Consider the following 25,409-nt stretch of genomic DNA (forward strand, 5'->3'; position numbering starts at 1 on the left):
TGTTTTTGTGTGTTTTTTGCTTTTTTAAATAAATGTTTTAGAGGTAGACAAATTACAGCAACACAAGTGCAAAAATAACACGTGACACAACTATGCACACATCTAAAAACAAATTTGAAAAAAAACCGGTACAGTGCAGAGGTAGGGAACAAATTCACTCAGACTTCATATCCCGGTACAGTGCAGAGGTAGGGAACAAATTCACTCAGACTTCATATCCCGGTACAGTGCAGAGGTAGGGAACAAATTCACTCAGACTTCATATCCCGGTACAGTGCAGAGGTAGGGAACAAATTCACTCAGACTTCATATCCCGGTACAGTGCAGAGGTAGGGAACAAATTCACTCAGACTTCATATCCCAGTGCAGTGCAGAGGTAGGGAACAAATTCACTCAGACTTCATAATTGTCCCATTATGCACAAAACTTTGGAAGACAGTCTTTTCTTTTGGCAATATGCTATTCAATCTTTTTGCAAGTCTTACGTTTAATTTCACAATATTAAAGAATGGTATATTTTTTGATAACTTACATTCATAAATGGTCTTTTAATATAATGTGGTTCAGCAGGTGAAAAAATGAAATGTCGTCTAAGAGAATCTGTTTAGCTGACAACAATGATATAGTTTTTAGGGCAACGACCCACAATGTCAAAAGACTGTTCAAGATATTGGTGGTACATTCACAGAGAATTAGTAAGACATACTGCGTAGGTCAACTCACAGTAAAGTATGTTTACAATTGCCGACAGCATTAGGAATATAGCATGTAGAAACAATAGTATACATTACATAAGATGTACATAGATTATCTTCAGTTCAACGACTAACCAAGCTTGTCATATTATAATTTCTCCAATTCTACTCACATCACTTTGTGTCACACATTTGTACTTAATTTTCGTTCACTTCTAATGAAGTGCCTGTTTATATATATATATATATATATATATATATATATATATATATATATATATATATATATATATATATATATATATATATATATATATATATATATATATATATATATATATAAATATATATATATATATTATATATATATATATATATATTATATATATATTTTATATATATATATATATATATATATATATATATATATATATATATATATATATATATATATATATATATATATATATATATAAACAGGCACATTTATTGGGATTAGCAAGTATTTAGTGATAACACTTTTTGTGGCGTTCTTGAGGTTGTGAATAGTCAACTTTAGTAACACACTTATTTCCAGACAATGCAGACAGTTTGCCCACAGATCTTCAAATTTTGCCATACACTAGATAAATAAGCGGAGTGGCCGTTAACTAGGCATGTTCCGTTTTCCCTTTCCCAATCCATGTAATTATTACTCGGTATGTTTTTGATTCTGGCAAGTAAAGCATCATTATACTGAATGAGTGTATACCTTGCACCACTTGTGTACCATAATGGCTATTAGAGTATTCAGCGTAGCTAGCTATAGATTTCAGCATCTTTCCTACTTTATTTGCATATAGTGGGCAAATTATCTAGTGGACGCACAGGATTTACGGGAGTGGAAGATGGGGGTAGGGGGATGGAAGTGGTCGATGGGGGTAGGGGGATGGGAGTGGTCGATGGGGGTAGGGGGATGGAAGTGGTCGATGGGGGTAGGGGGTGGGAGTGGTCGATGGGGGTAGGGAGATGGGAGTGGTCGATGGGGGTAGGGGATGGGAGGAGAACGAATGATAAGAATAGAACCTTGAAAGTCCTATGTCTGAAATAGTTTGCTCTTGATTTGTGACTCTTTGAACCAATATCAAACCCCCTCAAGTCCTTTAGGAACAAGTTAAATTTTATGGCAGGGGAAGATGAGGAGAAAGTGGTAGGGGGCACGACAAAAAATGTGGATGTGAAGGGTTTGGCTCTCTCAGATAGTCTTTCCTTTAAAAGAATGCTGTTTAATTATGTTTATATTATTTAATTCACAAAATAACATGGCAATATAAACAAACATTTTGACATCTTGAATTGTGGTTACATCAACGACATCTTGAATTGTGGTTACATCAACGATATAGATGTTGAGGTTGGTTTATATTTAATTTGTTTCATTTTCAAAGCATTCTCGCCACACTTCGGTGAAGTGTATGTTTTTAGACACCAAAACTTATAATGACCGTAAGGCTAGCAAATTCCACATATAATTAATCATAAATGGAAAACTATGAAACACTGAGTTCAAGCATCGCCCCCTCTACCCTGCAGTGTCTATGGTTCAAGCATCGCCCCCCTCTACCCTGCAGTGTCTATGGTTAAAGCATCGCCCCCTCTACCCTGCAGTGTCTATGGTACAAGCATCACCCCCTCTACCCTGCAGTGTCTATGGTTTAAGCATCGCCCCTTCTACCCTGCAGTGTCTATGGTTAAAGCATCGCCCCCTCCTACCCTGCAGTGTCTATGGTTCAAGCACCCCCCCCCCTCTACCCTGCAGTGTCTATGGTTAAAGCATCGCCCCTTCTACCCTGCAGTGTCTATGGTTAAAGCATCACCCCTTCTACCCTGCAGTGTCTATGGTTAAAGCACCGCCCCTTCTACCCTGCAGTGTCTATGGTTTAAGCATCGCCCCCTTCTACCCTGCAGTGTCTATGGTTCAAGCACCCCCCCTCTACCCTGCAGTGTCTATGGTTCAAGCATCACCCCCTCTACCCTGCAGTGTCTATAGTTTAAGCATCACCCCCTCTACCCTGCAGTGTCCATGGTTTAAGCATCACCCCCTCTACCCTGCATTGTCTATGGTTTAAGCATCGCCCCCTCTACCCTGCAGTGTCTATGGTTTAAGCATCGCCCCCTCTACCCTGCAGTGTCTATGGTTCAAGCATCGCCCCCTCTACCCTGCAGTGTCTATGGTTCAAGCACCCCCCCCTCTACCCTGCAGTGTCTATGGTTAAAGCATCACCCCCTCTACCCTGCAGTGTCTATGGTACAAGCATCGCCCCTTCTACCCTGCAGTGTCTATGGTTCAAGCACCCCCCCTCTACCCTGCAGTGTCTATGGTTAAAGCATCACCCCCTCTACCCTGCAGTGTCTATGGTTTAAGCATCACCCCCTTCTACCCTGCAGTATCTATGGTTCAAGCATCACCCCCTCTACCCTGCAGTGTCTATGGTTAAAGCATCGCCCCCTCTACCCTGCAGTGTCTATGGTTAAAGCATCGCCCCTTCAACCCTGCAGTGTCTATGGTTTAAGCATCACCCCCTCTACCCTGCAGTGTCTATGGTTAAAGCATCGCCCCCTACCCTGTAGTGTCTATGGTCTAAACATTTTCATTAAATTTGCTAATCATAAAATCTTTATCAAAGCACACACGTGTGTAGGTTTATTGTTTCTATTCTATATTTCTCTGGAATTTTCCATCATGTTTCGATATGTGTTTGTCTATTCTATATTTCTTTCACCAAATGTCAAGAAGTTATCAAGAGGTGGGTTTTGTTTTTAACTTTAGATACAAAGATAAAGTAGTCTGCAAATTGTAAGATTTTTCAATTTGCTATATACCAAGTACACAAGTTATCTTGTCATTGTACACTGAAGGAAGTACACCATTGCGATGAAAAATGATTCAATGAGCCTCAGAAGGAAAATTTGTTACTTACATTACACATTCAAGAATTTCTTTCAAATCGAAAAGCTTTGAGTTATTTTGATAACGTAATATTGAAATCATACAAAAATATTGCCGCAAATAATTTAGAGAATATTTTATTGCCTGAACATATTTATTGGTTCAAAAGTGAACATGACGCCAATCTAAAAAGATAAAAGTATATATAAGATTGCCCGTAGATGGCAGTATACATCATCAAAGTCACTTGTTATAAATTACGTGAATTGAAGTTTCTTTGTTTTGTCAATAGTAACACGTGTCCATGGCCAAAGCAAATCATATTTTCACAAACTTTATCAAGGGGAAAAATGAAAGTTAGAGGGAGTTTTGATGATTTAAGATAAATACTTAAATCCATTGCGATAATAATGGGAAATCCGTTAATTCCATTATACATCCCCAAATGCGTTGACGATAATTTTTTGTAGACAGAGAAACAAGTATCTTTTAAGATAATAAAGATATTTATAATCCCAATCAATACATTTATAATTACTCCGAAATGGACGTTACTCCAGCCTGAGAAAGGTAAATAAGGTCAAAGTCAATTTGTTAATAAAGGTCAAACAGTTCTCTCTCGCAGTACAACTTTATCTAATAATTAGGCCAAAAAACGAAAGAAAAGAATTGTATTTGGTCAGCGCGCGAATCTCTTAATACCTCGAGTCGATCTTTTTTTTGCAGTCTGCAGATCCAACCACGAACAAGCAAATAAGACATGTCCCACATACATACACACTTGTTCTAAACTAAATAAAAGAACAAAAGAATTGTAATGTAATGTTGAATTATTATGAATACATATTAAACACACACACATTACAAGACAGTCATGATACATACAACTTTTGTTAAAACTGATTTTAATAAGTTAAAAACAGACTGCAGAGTCCATGGTTTCACATCATTTTTCAAAACAAATAGCGCCGGTGGCATTGTAACACAACCATATTTGGCTGTTGCTACAGGCTTGGTCTTGTTGCTAGGCATATTTGCATACATTTTCGGAATCTTTATTCACTTACCTACCCTTCCCAGTTTTCATCTTTGCAATATAAACCATCATTTGGATGTTGCTATGGGCGTGGTCTTGTTGCTAGGCATATTTATATACATTTTTTATTCTTTATTCACTTGCCTACCTGTCTCTGTTGTTATAAATAACATCACTTGAACTCACTTCACTGTTGCACTAAGGGCACAGTTGGTAAAACCAGTTGAGTCAAAATGTTTTGAAAAATAGCACTAATGGCATTGTAGCACAAATGTACAGTTTAAAAAAATGTTTACCCACATGTTGATCAATGCTAGTATAGGTGTTCATTTGCTGAATGATTATCCATATGCCTAGCCAAACCTCTTGTTACCTTTGCAATATACGTGATCACTTGGCTATTGCTATGGCCGTGGTCATCTTGCTAGACATATTTGCATACATTTTTTGAATGTTCGTTCACTTGTCAATGAATCACTAATGTTATCTTTGCAATATACGTAATAATTTTACTGTTGCTATGGGCGTGGTCTTGTTGCTAGGCACAATTACATATTTAAAAAAACACATTTATTCTCTTGTCTATTAATCCCTGATGTCATCTTTGCAATATGTGATCATTTGGCTGTTGCCATGGATGCGGTCTTGTTGCTCGGCATATTTGCATACTTTTTTAATCTGTTCACTTGTGTAAGAATCCCTGTGAAATACACCATTTGCCTGTTGCTATGGGCGTGGCCATGGTTGCTAGGGGTATTTGCATATTTTTTGAATGATTACTCATTTGCCTACCAGATGATGTTGTCATTTGACCAAAATATAATAACCAAGGGCGTGGTCATGGTTGCTAGGGTCAATTGTGTCAAAATATATTGAAGAAAATCTGTAGAATAACACTCATAGAAACATCTCACCAAGTTTCAGTCTCACTGACAAAGTACTTTTTGAGATACAGGGTTTTGACCAAAATTCACATTTTTACATCTAATATGCATATCACTGATGAGATCATTATATGATCTGTACACCCCAGATACATCTCCATTAAATTTCTGCCCAATCTTTTCAGTAGAGTTTTGGAATTAAAGATTTTTGACCAAAAAGACACATTTTTAGCCCTAATTTGCATATTGCTGGTGGAATCAATTCTTAATCTAAACACCCCTAAGAATGTTCCCACCAAATATCAGGTCAATCTGCCAAGTAGTTTTAAGTTTTTTGACCGAAAGTCACATTTTTGGACACAAAACATACATCACTGATGCAATCATTTTCATTTTGAACAATTTTCCATCGCCCTAAGTACCGGTAATGTCCCAAAGAAATACCAAGGCAATCAGTCTTTTGATTTTTGACTTTAAGTCGTTAAAAACACACACACACACACACACACACACACACAGACATTTCACCATGCCTACAGCACTACTGAACATCAGTTGAGTTGTGCTAACAAAAACAGAAAAGCCAAGCTGTATTAAGTATTAATACATCTTTATTTATGACCAAAAATATTCATCGCTTGGTAGGTTTAAACGATTTACAAAATCATAAGACACAAGCAGTTAAACGTTTTTAGCATTGAGCTTTCGATCTGTCTTGGTTGACGATCCTCATCAGAATGACAAATTGCATAGTTACAGCTGACCACTAGGTGGCAGTATAATGTCTTGGTTGACAATCCTTATCAGAGTGACAGTGGCTTAAACTATTTGGCACTTTTAATATTGTACAAGACTAGTGGTTTAACTGTTGTCACTAGCTTGCTTTATTTGTTGCAATGTCCAATATTGTCCAAGTAATTCAACTGTATCCTCATTTAACTGATTTTGTGTACAACTAACATTACCACTTTCTTCTAAAACTTGGCCTACTCTCATGTTCTGAGTAATGTTGTTGGAGTTCTTGCACTGTGAAAATATAACAAGGTATTCACTAATCAATTTTAAGTACATGACAGTGTATAACACACACACACACACACACACACACACACACACACACACATATATATATACACATACACATGCACAAACACAAACACAAACACAAACACAAACACAAACACAAACACAAACACAAACACAAACACAAACACAAACACAAATACAAATACAGACAAACAATGGTATATAAAACCACAGACACAGGGAGAAAAATATATACTGGCAGATAAAACCTTCAACACACACATACATACACAGGCACTTCAACACACACATACATACACAGGCACATAAAACCTTCAACACACACATACATACACAGGCAGATAAAACCTTCAACACAAAAACATACACTGGCAGATAAAACCTTCAACACACACATACATACACTGTCAGATAAAACCTTCAACACACACATACATACACTGGCAGATAAAACCTTCAACACACACATACATGCACTAGCAGATAAAACCTACAGCACACACATACATGCACTGGCAGATAAAACCTTCAACACACACATACATACACTAGCAGATAAAACCTACAGCACACACATACATACACTAGCAGATAAAACCTACAACACACATGCATATACTGGCAGATAAAACCTTCAACACACACATACATACACAGGCACTTCAACACACACATACATACACAGGCACATAAAACCTTCAACACACACATACATACACAGGCAGATAAAACCTTCAACACAAAAACATACACTGGCAGATAAAACCTTCAACACACACATACATACACTGTCAGATAAAACCTTCAACACACACATACATACACTGGCAGATAAAACCTACAGCACACACATACATGCACTGGCAGATAAAACCTACAACACACATACATACACTAGCAGATAAAACCTACAGCACACACATACATGCACTGGCAGATAAAACCTTCAACACACACATACATACACTAGCAGATAAAACCTACAGCACACACATACATACACTAGCAGATAAAACCTACAACACACATGCATATACTGGCAGATAAAACCTTCAACACACATACATACACAGGCAGATAAAACCTTCAACACACACATACATACACTGGCACTTCAACACACACATACATACACAGGCACATAAAACCTTCAACACACATATACATACACAGGCAGATAAAACCTTCAACACAAAAACATACACTGGCAGATAAAACCTACAGCACACACATACATACACTGTCAGATAAAACCTTCAACACACACATATATACACTGGCAGATAAAACCTTCAACACACACATACATACACTGGCAGATAAAACCTTCAACACACACATACACCCAAGTATACATAAATGTAGAGTTGTGCACACTTACTTTATGAATGGCTACCAATGATAGTGGTGACTGTAATATATATTTACAAATTGATGAAATGCCATCAACAGCTAGTACACATTTCTCTGTTTTCTGTCTACTTGCTTCCACTATGGACTTTATTGCTATGTATATGTCTCCATATCTTTGATGAAGTTTAGAGATGTCATTTGTCAGAAGATATTCAGCGACAAGTCTGTCTTGTGCACACATCTGTCACAGAAAATGAAAATATGGCTTAAAATAATGGATGGCATACACATCACATGATTGAAACACAAATGACTGCATAGATGCTATGAATAAATTGAAGAAAGCTAACTAATCTCCAAAGAAGACATCTTTCCAGAAACAAGGAACAATATGAAAGTCTGCATATACTAGAAGGTTACTTTTACATATGAGAGCCTTGCATGGAGTGCATAGCTTGCAGTTAATTGATGAATTATTCAGTTGATAGCAGCAGGTGCCAGGAAAAATGACTAGCTTTAGTCCACTGGAACCTACCAATATCAACTAGACAACTACATCAATCCAGTTTTTACCAATATCAACTAGACAACTACACAAACCAGTTTGTACCAATATCAACGAGACAAGTACATCTCTGTTGGTACAAAATGCCAAAGATACCTCACTGATTGGAACATTGGAAATTGTGTTTGTATATGATTAGGAATTCATTGTTACAGTATTAATATCTTGAAGTCGATGAATTGGTAGCATAGATTGGTTAAGCATTTCCACTAACTGTGAGCTCCTTTTGTACACAGTTATAGTGGAAAAACTTACCGATCTCAGCCCATGTACTCTAGCTGTGAGCTCCTTTTGTACACAGTTACAGTGGAAAAACTTACCGATCTCAGCCCATGTACTCTAGCTGTGAGCTCCTTTTGTACACAGTTATAGTGGAAAAACTTACCGATCTCAGCCCATGTACTCTAGCTGTGAGCTCCTTTTGAACACAGTTACAGTGGAAAAACTTACCGATCTCAGCCCATGTACTCTAGCTGTGAGCTCCTTTTGTACACAGTTATAGTGGAAAAACTTACCGATCTCAGCCCATGTACTCTAGCTGTGAGCTCCTTTTGTACACAGTTATAGTGGAAAAACTTACCGATCTCAGCCCATGTACTCTAGCTGTGAGCTCCTTTTGTACACAGTTACAGTGGAAAAACTTACCGATCTCAGCCCATGTACTCTAGCTGTGAGCTCCTTTTGTACACAGTTACAGTGGAAAAACTTACCGATCTCAGCCCATGTACTCTAGCTGTGAGCTCCTTTTGAACACAGTTACAGTGGAAAAACTTACCGATCTCAGCCCATGTACTCTAGCTGTGAGCTCCTTTTGTTCACAGTTACAGTGGAAAAACTTACCGATCTCAGCCCATGTACTCTAGCTGTGAGCTCCTTTTGTACACAGTTATAGTGGAACAAGTCATTGAGAATGACATAGTCCCCGCTATAATTGGGTTTTAAGGAATTATCACTACTCTGATCACGCAACAACATTTGTGAACCTAAAACAAACAGACTTAGATATGTTGTGTGTGCTTGTTGGACATGGAATATGCCTCCAACAATAAAGGATTGGTTGGGTATGGGGGATCATATCACGATGAAAATGGAGTCTGAGTTATGGCTGTGGACATGGAAAATTCACAAACAAAATGGCTGCCAGGCAGCCATATTGGATCGTATCACGACGAAAATGGATATGCACATGTATGTCATAGAACGCTGTCCTAATACCAACTTTGAATGAGATCTGTTCAAGCATGTCTTAGTAATGGCTTTGGACATGGAAAATTCACAAACAAAATGGCTGCCAGGCAGCCATATTGGATCGTATCATGACGAAAATGGATATGCACATGTATGTCATAGAACACTGTCCTAATACCAACTTTGAATGAGATCTGTTAAAGCATGTCTGAGTTATGGCTTTAGACAGGGAAAATTCGCAAACAAAATTGCTAGGAGGCCATATTGGATCGTATCATAAAACAAATTGACGTGCATATGTATGCCATAGCATGTTGCCCCTGTACCAAGTTTGAAAAAAATCGGTCCAGGCATCTCCAAGAAACGGCTGCGGACGGACGGACGGACGGACGGACGGACGGACGGGCGGACAGACGGAACCCAAACCATAAGTCCCCGTTCTGGACTTCGTCCGCGGGGACTAAAAACTTACTGATCTCAGCCCATGTACTCTAGCTGTGAGCTCCTTTTGTACATAGTTACAGTGGAAAAACTTACCGATCTCACCGGCCCATGTACTCTAGCTGTGAGCTCCTTTTGTACATAGTTACAGTGGAAAACCTTACCGATCTCAGCCCATGTACTCTAGCTGTGAGCTCCTTTTGTACATAGTTACAGTGAAAAACTTACCGATCTCAGCCCATGTACTCTAGCTACGTACAGACACCACCTCTCACATGTTATTGTCAACTACTGGCATCATATACTTAATTTGTCAGTTGTAGGTTCTTAGTAGTCAGTCAGCCATCTATCTATCTATCTATCTATCTATCTATCTATCTATCTATCTATCTATCTATCTATCTATCTATCTATCTATCTATCTATCTATCTATCTATCTATCTATCTATCTATCTATCTATCTATCTATCTATCTATCTATCTATCTATCTATCTATCTATCTATCTATCCATCCATCCATCCATCCATCCATCCCTTTCTCTCTCTCCCTGTAATTGGTATAAAACTGATTAATTCCTACCTGTAATAGGTATAAAACTGATTGATTCCTACCTGTAATTGGTATAAAGCTAATTGATTCCTACCTGTAATTGGGATAAAACTGATTGATTCCTACCTGTAATTGGTATAAAACTGATTGATTCCTACCTGTAATTGGGATAAAACCGATTGATTCCTACCTGTAATTGGTATAAAACTGATTAATTCCTACCTGTAATAGGTATAAAACTGATTGATTCCTACCTGTAATTGGTATAAAGCTAATTGATTCCTACCTGTAATTGGGATAAAACTGATTGATTCCTACCTGTAATTGGTATAAAACTGATTGATTCCTACCTGTAATTGGGATAAAACCGATTGATTCCTACCTGTAATTGGTATAAAACCGATTGATTCCTACCTGTAATTGGTATAAAACTGATTAATTCCTACCTGTAATTGGGATAAAACTGATTGATTCCTACCTATAATTCGTATAAAACCGATTGATTCCTACCTGTAATTGGTATAAAACTGATTGATTCCTACCTGTAATTGGTATAAAACTGATTAATTCCTACCTGTAATTGGTATAAAACTGATTAATTCCTACCTGTAATTGGTATAAAACTGATTGATTCCTACCTGTAATTGGTATAAAACTAATTGATTCCTACCTGTAATTGGTATAAAACTGATTGATTCCACAAAATGACAGCGCCAGTTTCTTGGTCTTCTGCCACATGTAACATATTGTCATGGTCAAACTCAAAGACATAAACAAGAAACCCTGAATCCAAACTGTAAAACCTGAATAGCAAAAACATCAATTAAACTGTTATTAATAATAATTGTGTCAATATTTCAGAATGTTATACATCATAGTAGTCATTCATTGTCATCAACTGAAACCCAAATATGTGCACACAAATCTTGACCCCCGACACAATCCTTGACCCCTGGCACAATTTTTGACCCTTGACACAATTCTTGACCCCCTGACACTTCATACAAGACATAACCCTAAACTGTTATCAAGTCTACATACAAGACATAACCCTAAACTGTTATCAAGTCTTCATACAAGACATAACCCTAAACTATTATACCTTGAAGATGAAGGTTTCAAGGTCAATTACTCTCTTAATAGCAAATAGCTAAAATGTGGGTGTATACAGTTTAATGGTGTCTGTTAGATTGAAAATGTCAAAGATATTGAACAATTTTATTATTATAAAGATTTAGTATCAAGGATTGCCTATTGGGATGTAATAATGCAATGAGTACTGAGCTACACTAAGGCTTCTTAGGTGCAATAGTGACTGTTATGGGTGCTGTGATTAAGAAAAACATGCTTTACATATTAGCAAAGCAAGCCCAGCCAAGCTAGCCCAGCCAAAGCTAAGTTAATAGCTAAACTAAGCTAAACTAAGCTAACCTAAGCTAAACTAAGCTAACATAAGCTAAACTAAACTAAACTAAGCTAACCTAAGCTAAACTAAACTAAACTATAGCTAAACTAAACTAAGCTATACCTAGGCTAAACTAAGCCATACCTAAGCTAAACTAAACTAAGCTATAGCTAAACTAAACTAAGCTAACCTAGGCTAAACTAAGCCATACCTAAGCTAAACTAGACTAAGCTATAGCTAAACTAAACTAAGCTAACCTAGGCTAAACTAAGCTATACCTAAGCTAAACTAAACTAAGCTATAGATAAAACTTTCTCATCTGCTACTGACCTTATTGTGTTGGATGAAGTTACAGCTGCTATTGTAAACTGATATGTAAACCAACGTATTACTTGCTTAACATCAAAACTATCACTCACAGATAATTTCAGTTTGCTTCTGACAACTACAATAGAAATAAAAAAATGTACATGTAGGTGTTATATACAATGATTCCTTAAGAATTACCTGCATACAATTGTTTAAGTGTAAAAGTAACACCACTAATATCTAGATGGATTGACACACATCACCACTGATATCTAGATGGATTGACATACATCACCAGTGATATCTAGATGGATTGACATACATCACCACTGATATCTAGATGGATTGACATATATCACCACTGATATCTAGATGGATTGACACACATCACCACTGATATCTAGATGGATTGACTCACATCACCACTGATATCTAGATGGATTGACACACATCACCACTGATATCTAGATGGATTGACATACATCACCAATGATATCTAGATGGATTGACATACATCACCACTGATATCTAGATGGATTGACACACATCACCACTGATATCTAGATGGATTGACATACACATCACCACTGATATCTAGATGGATTGACACACATCACCACTGATATCTAGATGGATTGACATACACATCACCACTGATAACTAGATGGATTGACACACACCACCACTGATATCTAGATGGATTGACACACATCACCACTGATATCTAGATGGATTGACATACATCACCACTGATATCTAGATGGATTGACACACATCACCACTGATATCTAGATGGATTGACATACACATCACCACTGATATCTAGATGGATTGACATACACCACCACTGATATCTAGATGGATTGACATACATCACTACTAATATCTAGATGGATTGACATACACATCACCACTGATATCTAGATGGATTGACATACACATCACCACTGATATCTAGATGGATTGACATACACCACCACTGATATCTAGATGGATTGACATACACCACCACTGATATCTAGATGGATTGACATACATCACCACTGATATCTAGATGGATTGACACACATCACCACTGATATCTAGATGGATTGACATACATCACCACTGATATCTAGATGGATTGACATACACCACCACTGATATCTAGATGGATTGACTCACATCACCACTGATATCTAGATGGATTGACTCACATCACCACTGATATCTAGATGGATTGACTCACATCACCACTGATATCTAGATGGATTGACATACATCACCACTGATATCTAGATGGATTGACACACATCACCACTGATATCTAGATGGATTGACATACACATCACCACTGATTTCTAGATGGATTGACTCACATCACCACTGATATCTAGATGGATTGACATACATCACCACTGATATCTAGATGGATTGACTCACATCACCACTGATATCTAGATGGATTGACATACATCACCACTGATATCTAGATGGATTGACACACATCACCACTGATATCTAGATGGATTGACACACATCACCACTGATATCTAGATGGATTGACACACACATCACCACTGATATCTAGATGGGTTGACACACATCACCACTGATATCTAGATGGATTGACACACATCACCACTGATATCTAGATGGATTGACACACATCACCACTGATATCTAGATGGATTGACACACATCACCACTGATATCTAGATGGATTGACATACACATCACCACTGATATCTAGATGGGTTGACACACATCACCACTGATATCTAGATGGATTGACACACATCACCACTGATATCTAGATGGGTTGACACACATCACCACTGATATCTAGATGGGTTGACACACATCACCACTGATATCTAGATGGATTGACACACACATCACCACTGATATCTAGATGGGTTGACACACATCACCACTGATATCTAGATGGATTGACACACATCACCATTGATATCTAGATGGATTGACACACATCACCACTGATATCTAGATGGATTGACACACACCACCACTGATATCTAGATGGATTGACACACATCACCACTGATATCTAGATGGAGTGACACATACCACCACTGATATCTAGATGGATTGACACACATCACCACTGATATCTAGATGGATTGACACACATCACCACTGATATCTAGATGGATTGACACACATCACCACTGATATCTAGATGGATTGACATACATCACCAGTGATATCTAGATGGATTGACACACACATCACCACTGATATCTAGATGGATTGACATACACACCAATGATATCTAGATGGATTGACACACATCACCACTGATATCTAGATGGATTGACATACATCACCACTGATATCTAGATGGATTGACATACATCACCAGTGATATCTAGATGGATTGACACACACATCACCACTGATATCTAGATGGATTGACATACACCACCACTGATATCTAGATGGATTGACACACATCACCACTGATATCTAGATAGATTGACACACACCACCACTGATATCTAGATGGATTGACACACATCACCACTGATATCTAGATGGATTGACACACACCACCACTGATATCTAGATGGATTGACACACATCACCACTGATATCTAGATGGATTGACACACATCAACACTGATATCTAGATGGATTGACATACATCACCAGTGATATCTAGATGGATTGACACACACATCACCACTGATATCTAGATGGATTGACATACACCACCACTGATATCTAGATGGATTGACACACATCACCACTGATATCTAGATGGATTGACACACATCACCACTGATATCTAGATGGGTTGACACACATCACCACTGATATCTAGATGGGTTGACACACATCACCACTGATATCTAGATGGATTGACACACACATCACCACTGATATCTAGATGGGTTGACACACATCACCACTGATATCTAGATGGATTGACACACATCACCATTGATATCTAGATGGATTGACACACATCACCACTGATATCTAGATGGATTGACACACACCACCACTGATATCTAGATGGATTGACACACACCACCACTGATATCTAGATGGATTGACTCACATCACCACTGATATCTAGATGGATTGACACACATCACCACTGATATCTAGATGGATTGACATACATCACCACTGATATCTAGATGGATTGACATACATCACCACTGATATCTAGATGGATTGACACACACACCAATGATATCTAGATGGATTGACATACATCACCACTGATATCTAGATGGATTGACATACATCACCACTGATATCTAGATGGATTGACATACACATCACTGATATCTAGATGGATTGACATACATCACCACTGATATCTAGATGGATTGACACACATCACCACTAATATCTAGATGGATTGACATACATCACCACTGATATCTAGATGGATTGACATACATCACCAGTGATATCTAGATGGATTGACATACATCACCACTGATATCTAGATGGATTGACATACATCACCACTGATATATAGATGGATTGACACACTTCACCACTGATATCTAGATGGATTGATATACACATCACCACTGATATCTAGATGGATTGACAGACATCACCACTGATATCTAGATGGATTGACATACACATCACCACTGGTATCTAGATGGATTGACATACACCACCATTGATATCTAGATGGATTGACATACACCACCACTGATATTTAGATGGATTGACACACACATCACCACTGATATCTAGATGGATTGACACACATCACCACTGATATCTAGATTGATTGACATACACATCACCACTGATATCGAGATGGATTAACACAAATCACCACTGATATCTAGACGGATTGACATACACATCACCACTGATATCTAGATGGATTGACATACATCACCAGTGATATCTAGATGGATTGACACACATCACCACTGATATCTAGATGGATTGACATACATCACCATTGATATCTAGATGGATTGACATACACAACACCACTGATATCTAGATGGATTGACATACATCACCACTGATATCTAGATGGATTGACACACATCACCACTGATATCTAGATGGATTGACACACATCACCACTGATATCTAGATGGATTGACATACATCACCAATGATATCTAGATGGATTGACACACATCACCACTGATATCTAGATGGATTGACATACATCACCAATGATATCTAGATGGATTGACACACATCACCACTGATATCTAGATGGATTGACATACACATCACCACTGATATCTAGATGGATTGACATACACATCACCACTGATATCTAGATGGATTGACATACACATCACTGATATCTAGATGGATTGACATACACATCACCACTGATATCTAGATGGATTGACATACACATCACCACTGATATCTAGATGGATTGACATACACATCACTGATATCTAGATGGATTGACATACACACCAATGATATCTAGATGGATTGACACACATCACCACTGATATCTAGATGGATTGACAGACATCACCACTGATATCTAGATGGATTGACAGACATCACCACTGATATCTAGATGGATTGACATACACATCACCACTGATATCTAGATGGATTGACATACACCACCACTGATATCTAGATGGATTGACATACACCACCACTGATATTTAGATGGATTGACACACACATCACCACTGATATCTAGATGGATTGACACACACCACCACTGATATCTAGATGGATTGACATACACCCCCACTGATATCTAGATGGATTGACACACATCACCACTGATATCTAGATGGATTGACACACATCACCACTGATATCTAGATGGATTGACATACATCACCACTGATATCTAGATGGATTGACACACATCACCACTGATATCGAGATGGATTGATATACACATCACCACTGATATCTAGATGGATTGACATACATCACCAATGATATCGAGATGGATTGACATACACATCACCACTGATATCTAGATGGATTGACATACATCACCATTGATATCTAGATGGATTGACATACACAACACCACTGATATCTAGATGGATTGACATACATCACCACTGATATCTAGATGGATTGACATACATCACCACTGATATCTAGATGGATTGACATACATCACCACTAATATCTAGATGGATTGACATACACATCACTGATATCTAGATGGATTGACATACATCACCAGTGATATCTAGATGGATTGACATACATCACCACTGATATCTAGATGGATTGACATACATCACCACTGATATCTAGATGGATTGACATACATCACCACTGATATATAGATGGATTGACACACTTCACCACTGATATCTAGATGGATTGATATACACATCACCACTGATATCTAGATGGATTGACAGACATCACCACTGATATCTAGATGGATTGACATACACATCACCACTGGTATCTAGATGGATTGACATACACCACCATTGATATCTAGATGGATTGACACACATCACCACTGATATCTAGATGGGTTGACACACATCACCACTGATATCTAGATGGGTTGACACACATCACCACTGATATCTAGATGGATTGACACACACATCACCACTGATATCTAGATGGGTTGACACACATCACCACTGATATCTAGATGGATTGACACACATCACCATTGATATCTAGATGGATTGACACACATCACCACTGATATCTAGATGGATTGACACACACCACCACTGATATCTAGATGGATTGACACACATCACCACTGATATCTAGATGGAGTGACACATACCACCACTGATATCTAGATGGATTGACACACATCACCACTGATATCTAGATGGATTGACACACATCACCACTGATATCTAGATGGATTGACACACATCACCACTGATATCTAGATGGATTGACATACATCACCAGTGATATCTAGATGGATTGACACACACATCACCACTGATATCTAGATGGATTGACATACACACCAATGATATCTAGATGGATTGACACACATCACCACTGATATCTAGATGGATTGACATACATCACCACTGATATCTAGATGGATTGACATACATCACCAGTGATATCTAGATGGATTGACACACACATCACCACTGATATCTAGATGGATTGACATACACCACCACTGATATCTAGATGGATTGACACACATCACCACTGATATCTAGATAGATTGACACACACCACCACTGATATCTAGATGGATTGACACACATCACCACTGATATCTAGATGGATTGACACACACCACCACTGATATCTAGATGGATTGACACACATCACCACTGATATCTAGATGGATTGACACACATCAACACTGATATCTAGATGGATTGACATACATCACCAGTGATATCTAGATGGATTGACACACACATCACCACTGATATCTAGATGGATTGACATACAACACCACTGATATCTAGATGGATTGACACACATCACCACTGATATCTAGATGGATTGACACACATCACCACTGATATCTAGATGGGTTGACACACATCACCACTGATATCTAGATGGGTTGACACACATCACCACTGATATCTAGATGGATTGACACACACATCACCACTGATATCTAGATGGGTTGACACACATCACCACTGATATCTAGATGGATTGACACACATCACCATTGATATCTAGATGGATTGACACACATCACCACTGATATCTAGATGGATTGACACACACCACCACTGATATCTAGATGGATTGACTCACATCACCACTGATATCTAGATGGATTGACACACATCACCACTGATATCTAGATGGATTGACATACATCACCACTGATATCTAGATGGATTGACATACATCACCACTGATATCTAGATGGATTGACACACACACCAATGATATCTAGATGGATTGACATACATCACCACTGATATCTAGATGGATTGACATACATCACCACTGATATCTAGATGGATTGACATACACATCACTGATATCTAGATGGATTGACATACATCACCACTGATATCTAGATGGATTGACACACATCACCACTAATATCTAGATGGATTGACATACATCACCACTGATATCTAGATGGATTGACATACATCACCAGTGATATCTAGATGGATTGACATACATCACCACTGATATCTAGATGGATTGACATACATCACCACTGATATATAGATGGATTGACACACTTCACCACTGATATCTAGATGGATTGATATACACATCACCACTGATATCTAGATGGATTGACAGACATCACCACTGATATCTAGATGGATTGACATACACATCACCACTGGTATCTAGATGGATTGACATACACCACCATTGATATCTAGATGGATTGACATACACCACCACTGATATTTAGATGGATTGACACACACATCACCACTGATATCTAGATGGATTGACACACATCACCACTGATATCTAGATTGATTGACATACACATCACCACTGATATCGAGATGGATTAACACAAATCACCACTGATATCTAGACGGATTGACATACACATCACCACTGATATCTAGATGGATTGACATACATCACCAGTGATATCTAGATGGATTGACACACATCACCACTGATATCTAGATGGATTGACATACATCACCATTGATATCTAGATGGATTGACATACACAACACCACTGATATCTAGATGGATTGACATACATCACCACTGATATCTAGATGGATTGACACACATCACCACTGATATCTAGATGGATTGACACACATCACCACTGATATCTAGATGGATTGACATACATCACCAATGATATCTAGATGGATTGACACACATCACCACTGATATCTAGATGGATTGACATACATCACCAATGATATCTAGATGGATTGACACACATCACCACTGATATCTAGATGGATTGACATACACATCACCACTGATATCTAGATGGATTGACATACACATCACCACTGATATCTAGATGGATTGACATACACATCACTGATATCTAGATGGATTGACATACACATCACCACTGATATCTAGATGGATTGACATACACATCACCACTGATATCTAGATGGATTGACATACACATCACTGATATCTAGATGGATTGACATACACACCAATGATATCTAGATGGATTGACACACATCACCACTGATATCTAGATGGATTGACAGACATCACCACTGATATCTAGATGGATTGACAGACATCACCACTGATATCTAGATGGATTGACATACACATCACCACTGATATCTAGATGGATTGACATACACCACCACTGATATCTAGATGGATTGACATACACCACCACTGATATTTAGATGGATTGACACACACATCACCACTGATATCTAGATGGATTGACACACACCACCACTGATATCTAGATGGATTGACATACACCCCCACTGATATCTAGATGGATTGACACACATCACCACTGATATCTAGATGGATTGACACACATCACCACTGATATCTAGATGGATTGACATACATCACCACTGATATCTAGATGGATTGACACACATCACCACTGATATCGAGATGGATTGATATACACATCACCACTGATATCTAGATGGATTGACATACATCACCAATGATATCGAGATGGATTGACATACACATCACCACTGATATCTAGATGGATTGACATACATCACCAGTGATATCTAGATGGATTGACACACATCACCACTGATATCTAGATGGATTGACATACATCACCATTGATATCTAGATGGATTGACATACACAACACCACTGATATCTAGATGGATTGACACACATCACCACTGATATCTAGATGGATTGACATACATCACCATTGATATCTAGATGGATTGACATACACAACACCACTGATATCTAGATGGATTGACATACATCACCACTGATATCTAGATGGATTGACATACATCACCACTGATATCTAGATGGATTGACATACATCACCACTGATATATAGATGGATTGACACACTTCACCACTGATATCTAGATGGATTGATATACACATCACCACTGATATCTAGATGGATTGACAGACATCACCACTGATATCTAGATGGATTGACATACACATCACCACTGGTATCTAGATGGATTGACATACACCACCATTGATATCTAGATGGATTGACATACACCACCACTGATATTTAGATGGATTGACACACACATCACCACTGATATCTAGATGGATTGACACACATCACCACTGATATCTAGATTGATTGACATACACATCACCACTGATATCGAGATGGATTGACACAAATCACCACTGATATCTAGACGGATTGACATACACATCACCACTGATATCTAGATGGATTGACATACATCACCAGTGATATCTAGATGGATTGACACACATCACCACTGATATCTAGATGGATTGACATACATCACCATTGATATCTAGATAGATTGACATACACAACACCACTGATATCTAGATGGATTGACATACATCACCACTGATATCTAGATGGATTGACACACATCACCACTGATATCTAGATGGATTGACATACACCACCAATGATATCTAGATGGATTGACACACATCACCACTGATATCTAGATGGATTGACACACATCACCACTGATATCTAGATGGATTGACACACATCACCACTGATATCTAGATGGATTGACATACATCACCACTGATATCTAGATGGATTGACATACACACCAATGATATCTAGATGGATTGACACACATCACCACTGATATCTAGATGGATTGACAGACATCACCACTGATATCTAGATGGATTGACAGACATCACCACTGATATCTAGATGGATTGACATACACATCACCACTGATATCTAGATGGATTGACATACACCACCACTGATATCTAGATGGATTGACATACACCACCACTGATATTTAGATGGATTGACACACACATCACCACTGATATCTAGATGGATTGACACACATCACCACTGATATCTAGATGGATTGACACACATCCCCACTGATATCTAGATGGATTGACACACATCACCACTGATATCTAGATGGATTGACACACATCACCACTGATATCTAGATGGATTGACATACATCACCACTGATATCTAGATGGATTGACACACATCACCACTGATATCGAGATGGATTGATATACACATCACCACTGATATCTAGATGGATTGACATACATCACCAATGATATCGAGATGGATTGACATACACATCACCACTGATATCTAGATGGATTGACATACATCACCAGTGATATCTAGATGGATTGACACACATCACCACTGATATCTAGATGGATTGACATACATCACCATTGATATCTAGATGGATTGACATACACAACACCACTGATATCTAGATGGATTGACATACATCACCACTGATATCTAGATGGATTGACATACATCACCACTGATATCTAGATGGATTGACATACATCACCACTAATATCTAGATGGATTGACATACACATCACTGATATCTAGATGGATTGACATACATCACCAGTGATATCTAGATGGATTGACATACATCACCACTGATATCTAGATGGATTGACATACATCACCACTGATATCTAGATGGATTGACATACATCACCACTGATATATAGATGGATTGACACACTTCACCACTGATATCTAGATGGATTGATATACACATCACCACTGATATCTAGATGGATTGACAGACATCACCACTGATATCTAGATGGATTGACATACACATCACCACTGGTATCTAGATGGATTGACATACACCACCATTGATATCTAGATGGATTGACATACACCACCACTGATATTTAGATGGATTGACACACACATCACCACTGATATCTAGATGGATTGACACACATCACCACTGATATCTAGATTGATTGACATACACATCACCACTGATATCGAGATGGATTGACACACATCACCACTGATATCTAGACGGATTGACATACACATCACCACTGATATCTAGATGGATTGACATACATCACCAGTGATATCTAGATGGATTGACACACATCACCACTGATATCTAGATGGATTGACATACATCACCATTGATATCTAGATGGATTGACATACACAACACCACTGATATCTAGATGGATTGACATACATCACCACTGATATCTAGATGGATTGACACACATCACCACTGATATCTAGATGGATTGACATACATCACCAATGATATCTAGATGGATTGACACACATCACCACTGATATCTAGATGGATTGACATACATCACCAATGATATCTAGATGGATTGACACACATCACCACTGATATCTAGATGGATTGACATACACATCACCACTGATATCTAGATGGATTGACATACACATCACCACTGATATCTAGATGGATTGACATACACATCACTGATATCTAGATGGATTGACACACATCACCACTGATATTTAGATGGATTGACACACACATCACCACTGATATCTAGATGGATTGACACACATCACCACTGATATCTAGATGGATTGACACACATCCCCACTGATATCTAGATGGATTGACACACATCACCACTGATATCTAGATGGATTGACACACATCACCACTGATATCTAGATGGATTGACACACATCACCACTGATATCTAGATGGATTGATAAACACATCACCACTGATATCTAGATGGATTGACACACATCACCACTGATAACTAGATGGATTGACATACACATCACTGATATCTAGATGGATTGACACACATCACCACTGATATCTAGATGGATTGACACACATCACCATTGATATCTAGATGGATTGACACACATCACCACTGATATCTAGATGGATTGACACACACCACCACTGATATCTAGATGGATTGACACACATCACCACTGATATCTAGATGGATTGACACACACCACCACTGATATCTAGATGGATTGACATACATCACCACTGATATCTAGATGGATTGACACACATCACCACTGATTCACAGACTAGAGACATTAATACTTACCTCCATTACTGGTTAAAGATTTAACACTGCCATCTTCACATACAAGAAGCAGTTCTTTTTCATATTTCACCATGTTTACTACACACACAGGATTGTTTTCCATCTGTAAGACAGGATTGCAATTTTTTAAACATCAAATAATTCAGACAATAATTGGACTACTTGTCAAGCTAGAATAGTCAGACAAATCTCTATCAATCATCGTTTGATGTTCTAGCTGAGCTCCACACCACATGGTTTAATGTTCTAACTCAGCTCAGCTCCACACCACATCGTTTGATGTTCTAGCTCAGCTCCACACCACATGGTTTAATGTTCTAGCTCAGCTCAGCTCCACACCACATAGTTTAATGTTCTAGCTCAGCTTCACACCACATAGTTTGATGTTCTAGCTCAGCATCACACCACATAGTTTGATGTTCTATCTCAGCTTCACACCACATGGTTTGATGTTCTATCTCAGCTTCACACCACATAGTTTGATGTTCTAGCTCAGCTCAGCTTCACATCACATAGTTTAATGTTCCAGCTCAGCTTCACATCACATAGTTTGATGTTCTAGCTCAGCTTCACACCACATAGTTTGATGTTCTAGCTCAGTTCCACACCACATAGTTTGATGTTCTATCTCAGCTTCACACCACATGGTTTGATGTTCTAGCTCTGCTTCACACCACATAGTTTGATGTTCTAGCTCAGTTCCACACCACATAGTTTGATGTTCTAGCTCAGTTTGGACAGTTACAATATCTAACATAAACACTGAAACCATGGACATTACATTTCTCTACACTACAAATAGATTTGTTAAATCATATTTCTTACCTTTGATATGATCCTTAAATTTCTCAGTATTATAGACTTGAAATCACAACATGATGTTATTACTTTGTGATCTATAACTCCCATCGTCACCATGACAACTTGAAGAGTGTAAGTTTTTGGAGACCATATCAAGAACAGTTCTCTATTCCTATGAATCAAAACACAAAATGTAGTTAAATACTTTCAAATAAAAGAATATGACCT

At 38.1% G+C, this 25,409-nt stretch overlaps 1 protein-coding gene across 3 annotated transcripts in view; it reads right to left on the reverse strand.

Moving 5' to 3' along the window:
* Nucleotides 1-6,223: 6,223 nt before the first annotated feature.
* The window catches only part of LOC144444754 (uncharacterized), a 29,984-nt gene continuing 10,798 nt past the window's right edge, over nt 6,224-25,409 (reverse strand). For all 3 annotated transcript variants that reach the window (XM_078134280.1, XM_078134281.1, XM_078134282.1), the window contains 6 exons: nt 25,206-25,353; nt 24,381-24,483; nt 12,426-12,540; nt 11,361-11,493; nt 7,973-8,185; nt 6,224-6,570 (listed from right to left, as the gene is read on the reverse strand). In XM_078134280.1, the coding sequence (XP_077990406.1) occupies nt 6,406-6,570; nt 7,973-8,185; nt 11,361-11,493; nt 12,426-12,540; nt 24,381-24,483; nt 25,206-25,353 (877 nt within the window). In that variant the 3' untranslated portion in view covers nt 6,224-6,405. The remainder of the gene's footprint in view (nt 6,571-7,972; nt 8,186-11,360; nt 11,494-12,425; nt 12,541-24,380; nt 24,484-25,205; nt 25,354-25,409) is intronic.

This window comes from Glandiceps talaboti, chromosome 13 (genome assembly GCF_964340395.1).
Source record: "Glandiceps talaboti chromosome 13, keGlaTala1.1, whole genome shotgun sequence".
Lineage (NCBI taxonomy): Eukaryota > Metazoa > Hemichordata > Enteropneusta > Spengelidae > Glandiceps > Glandiceps talaboti.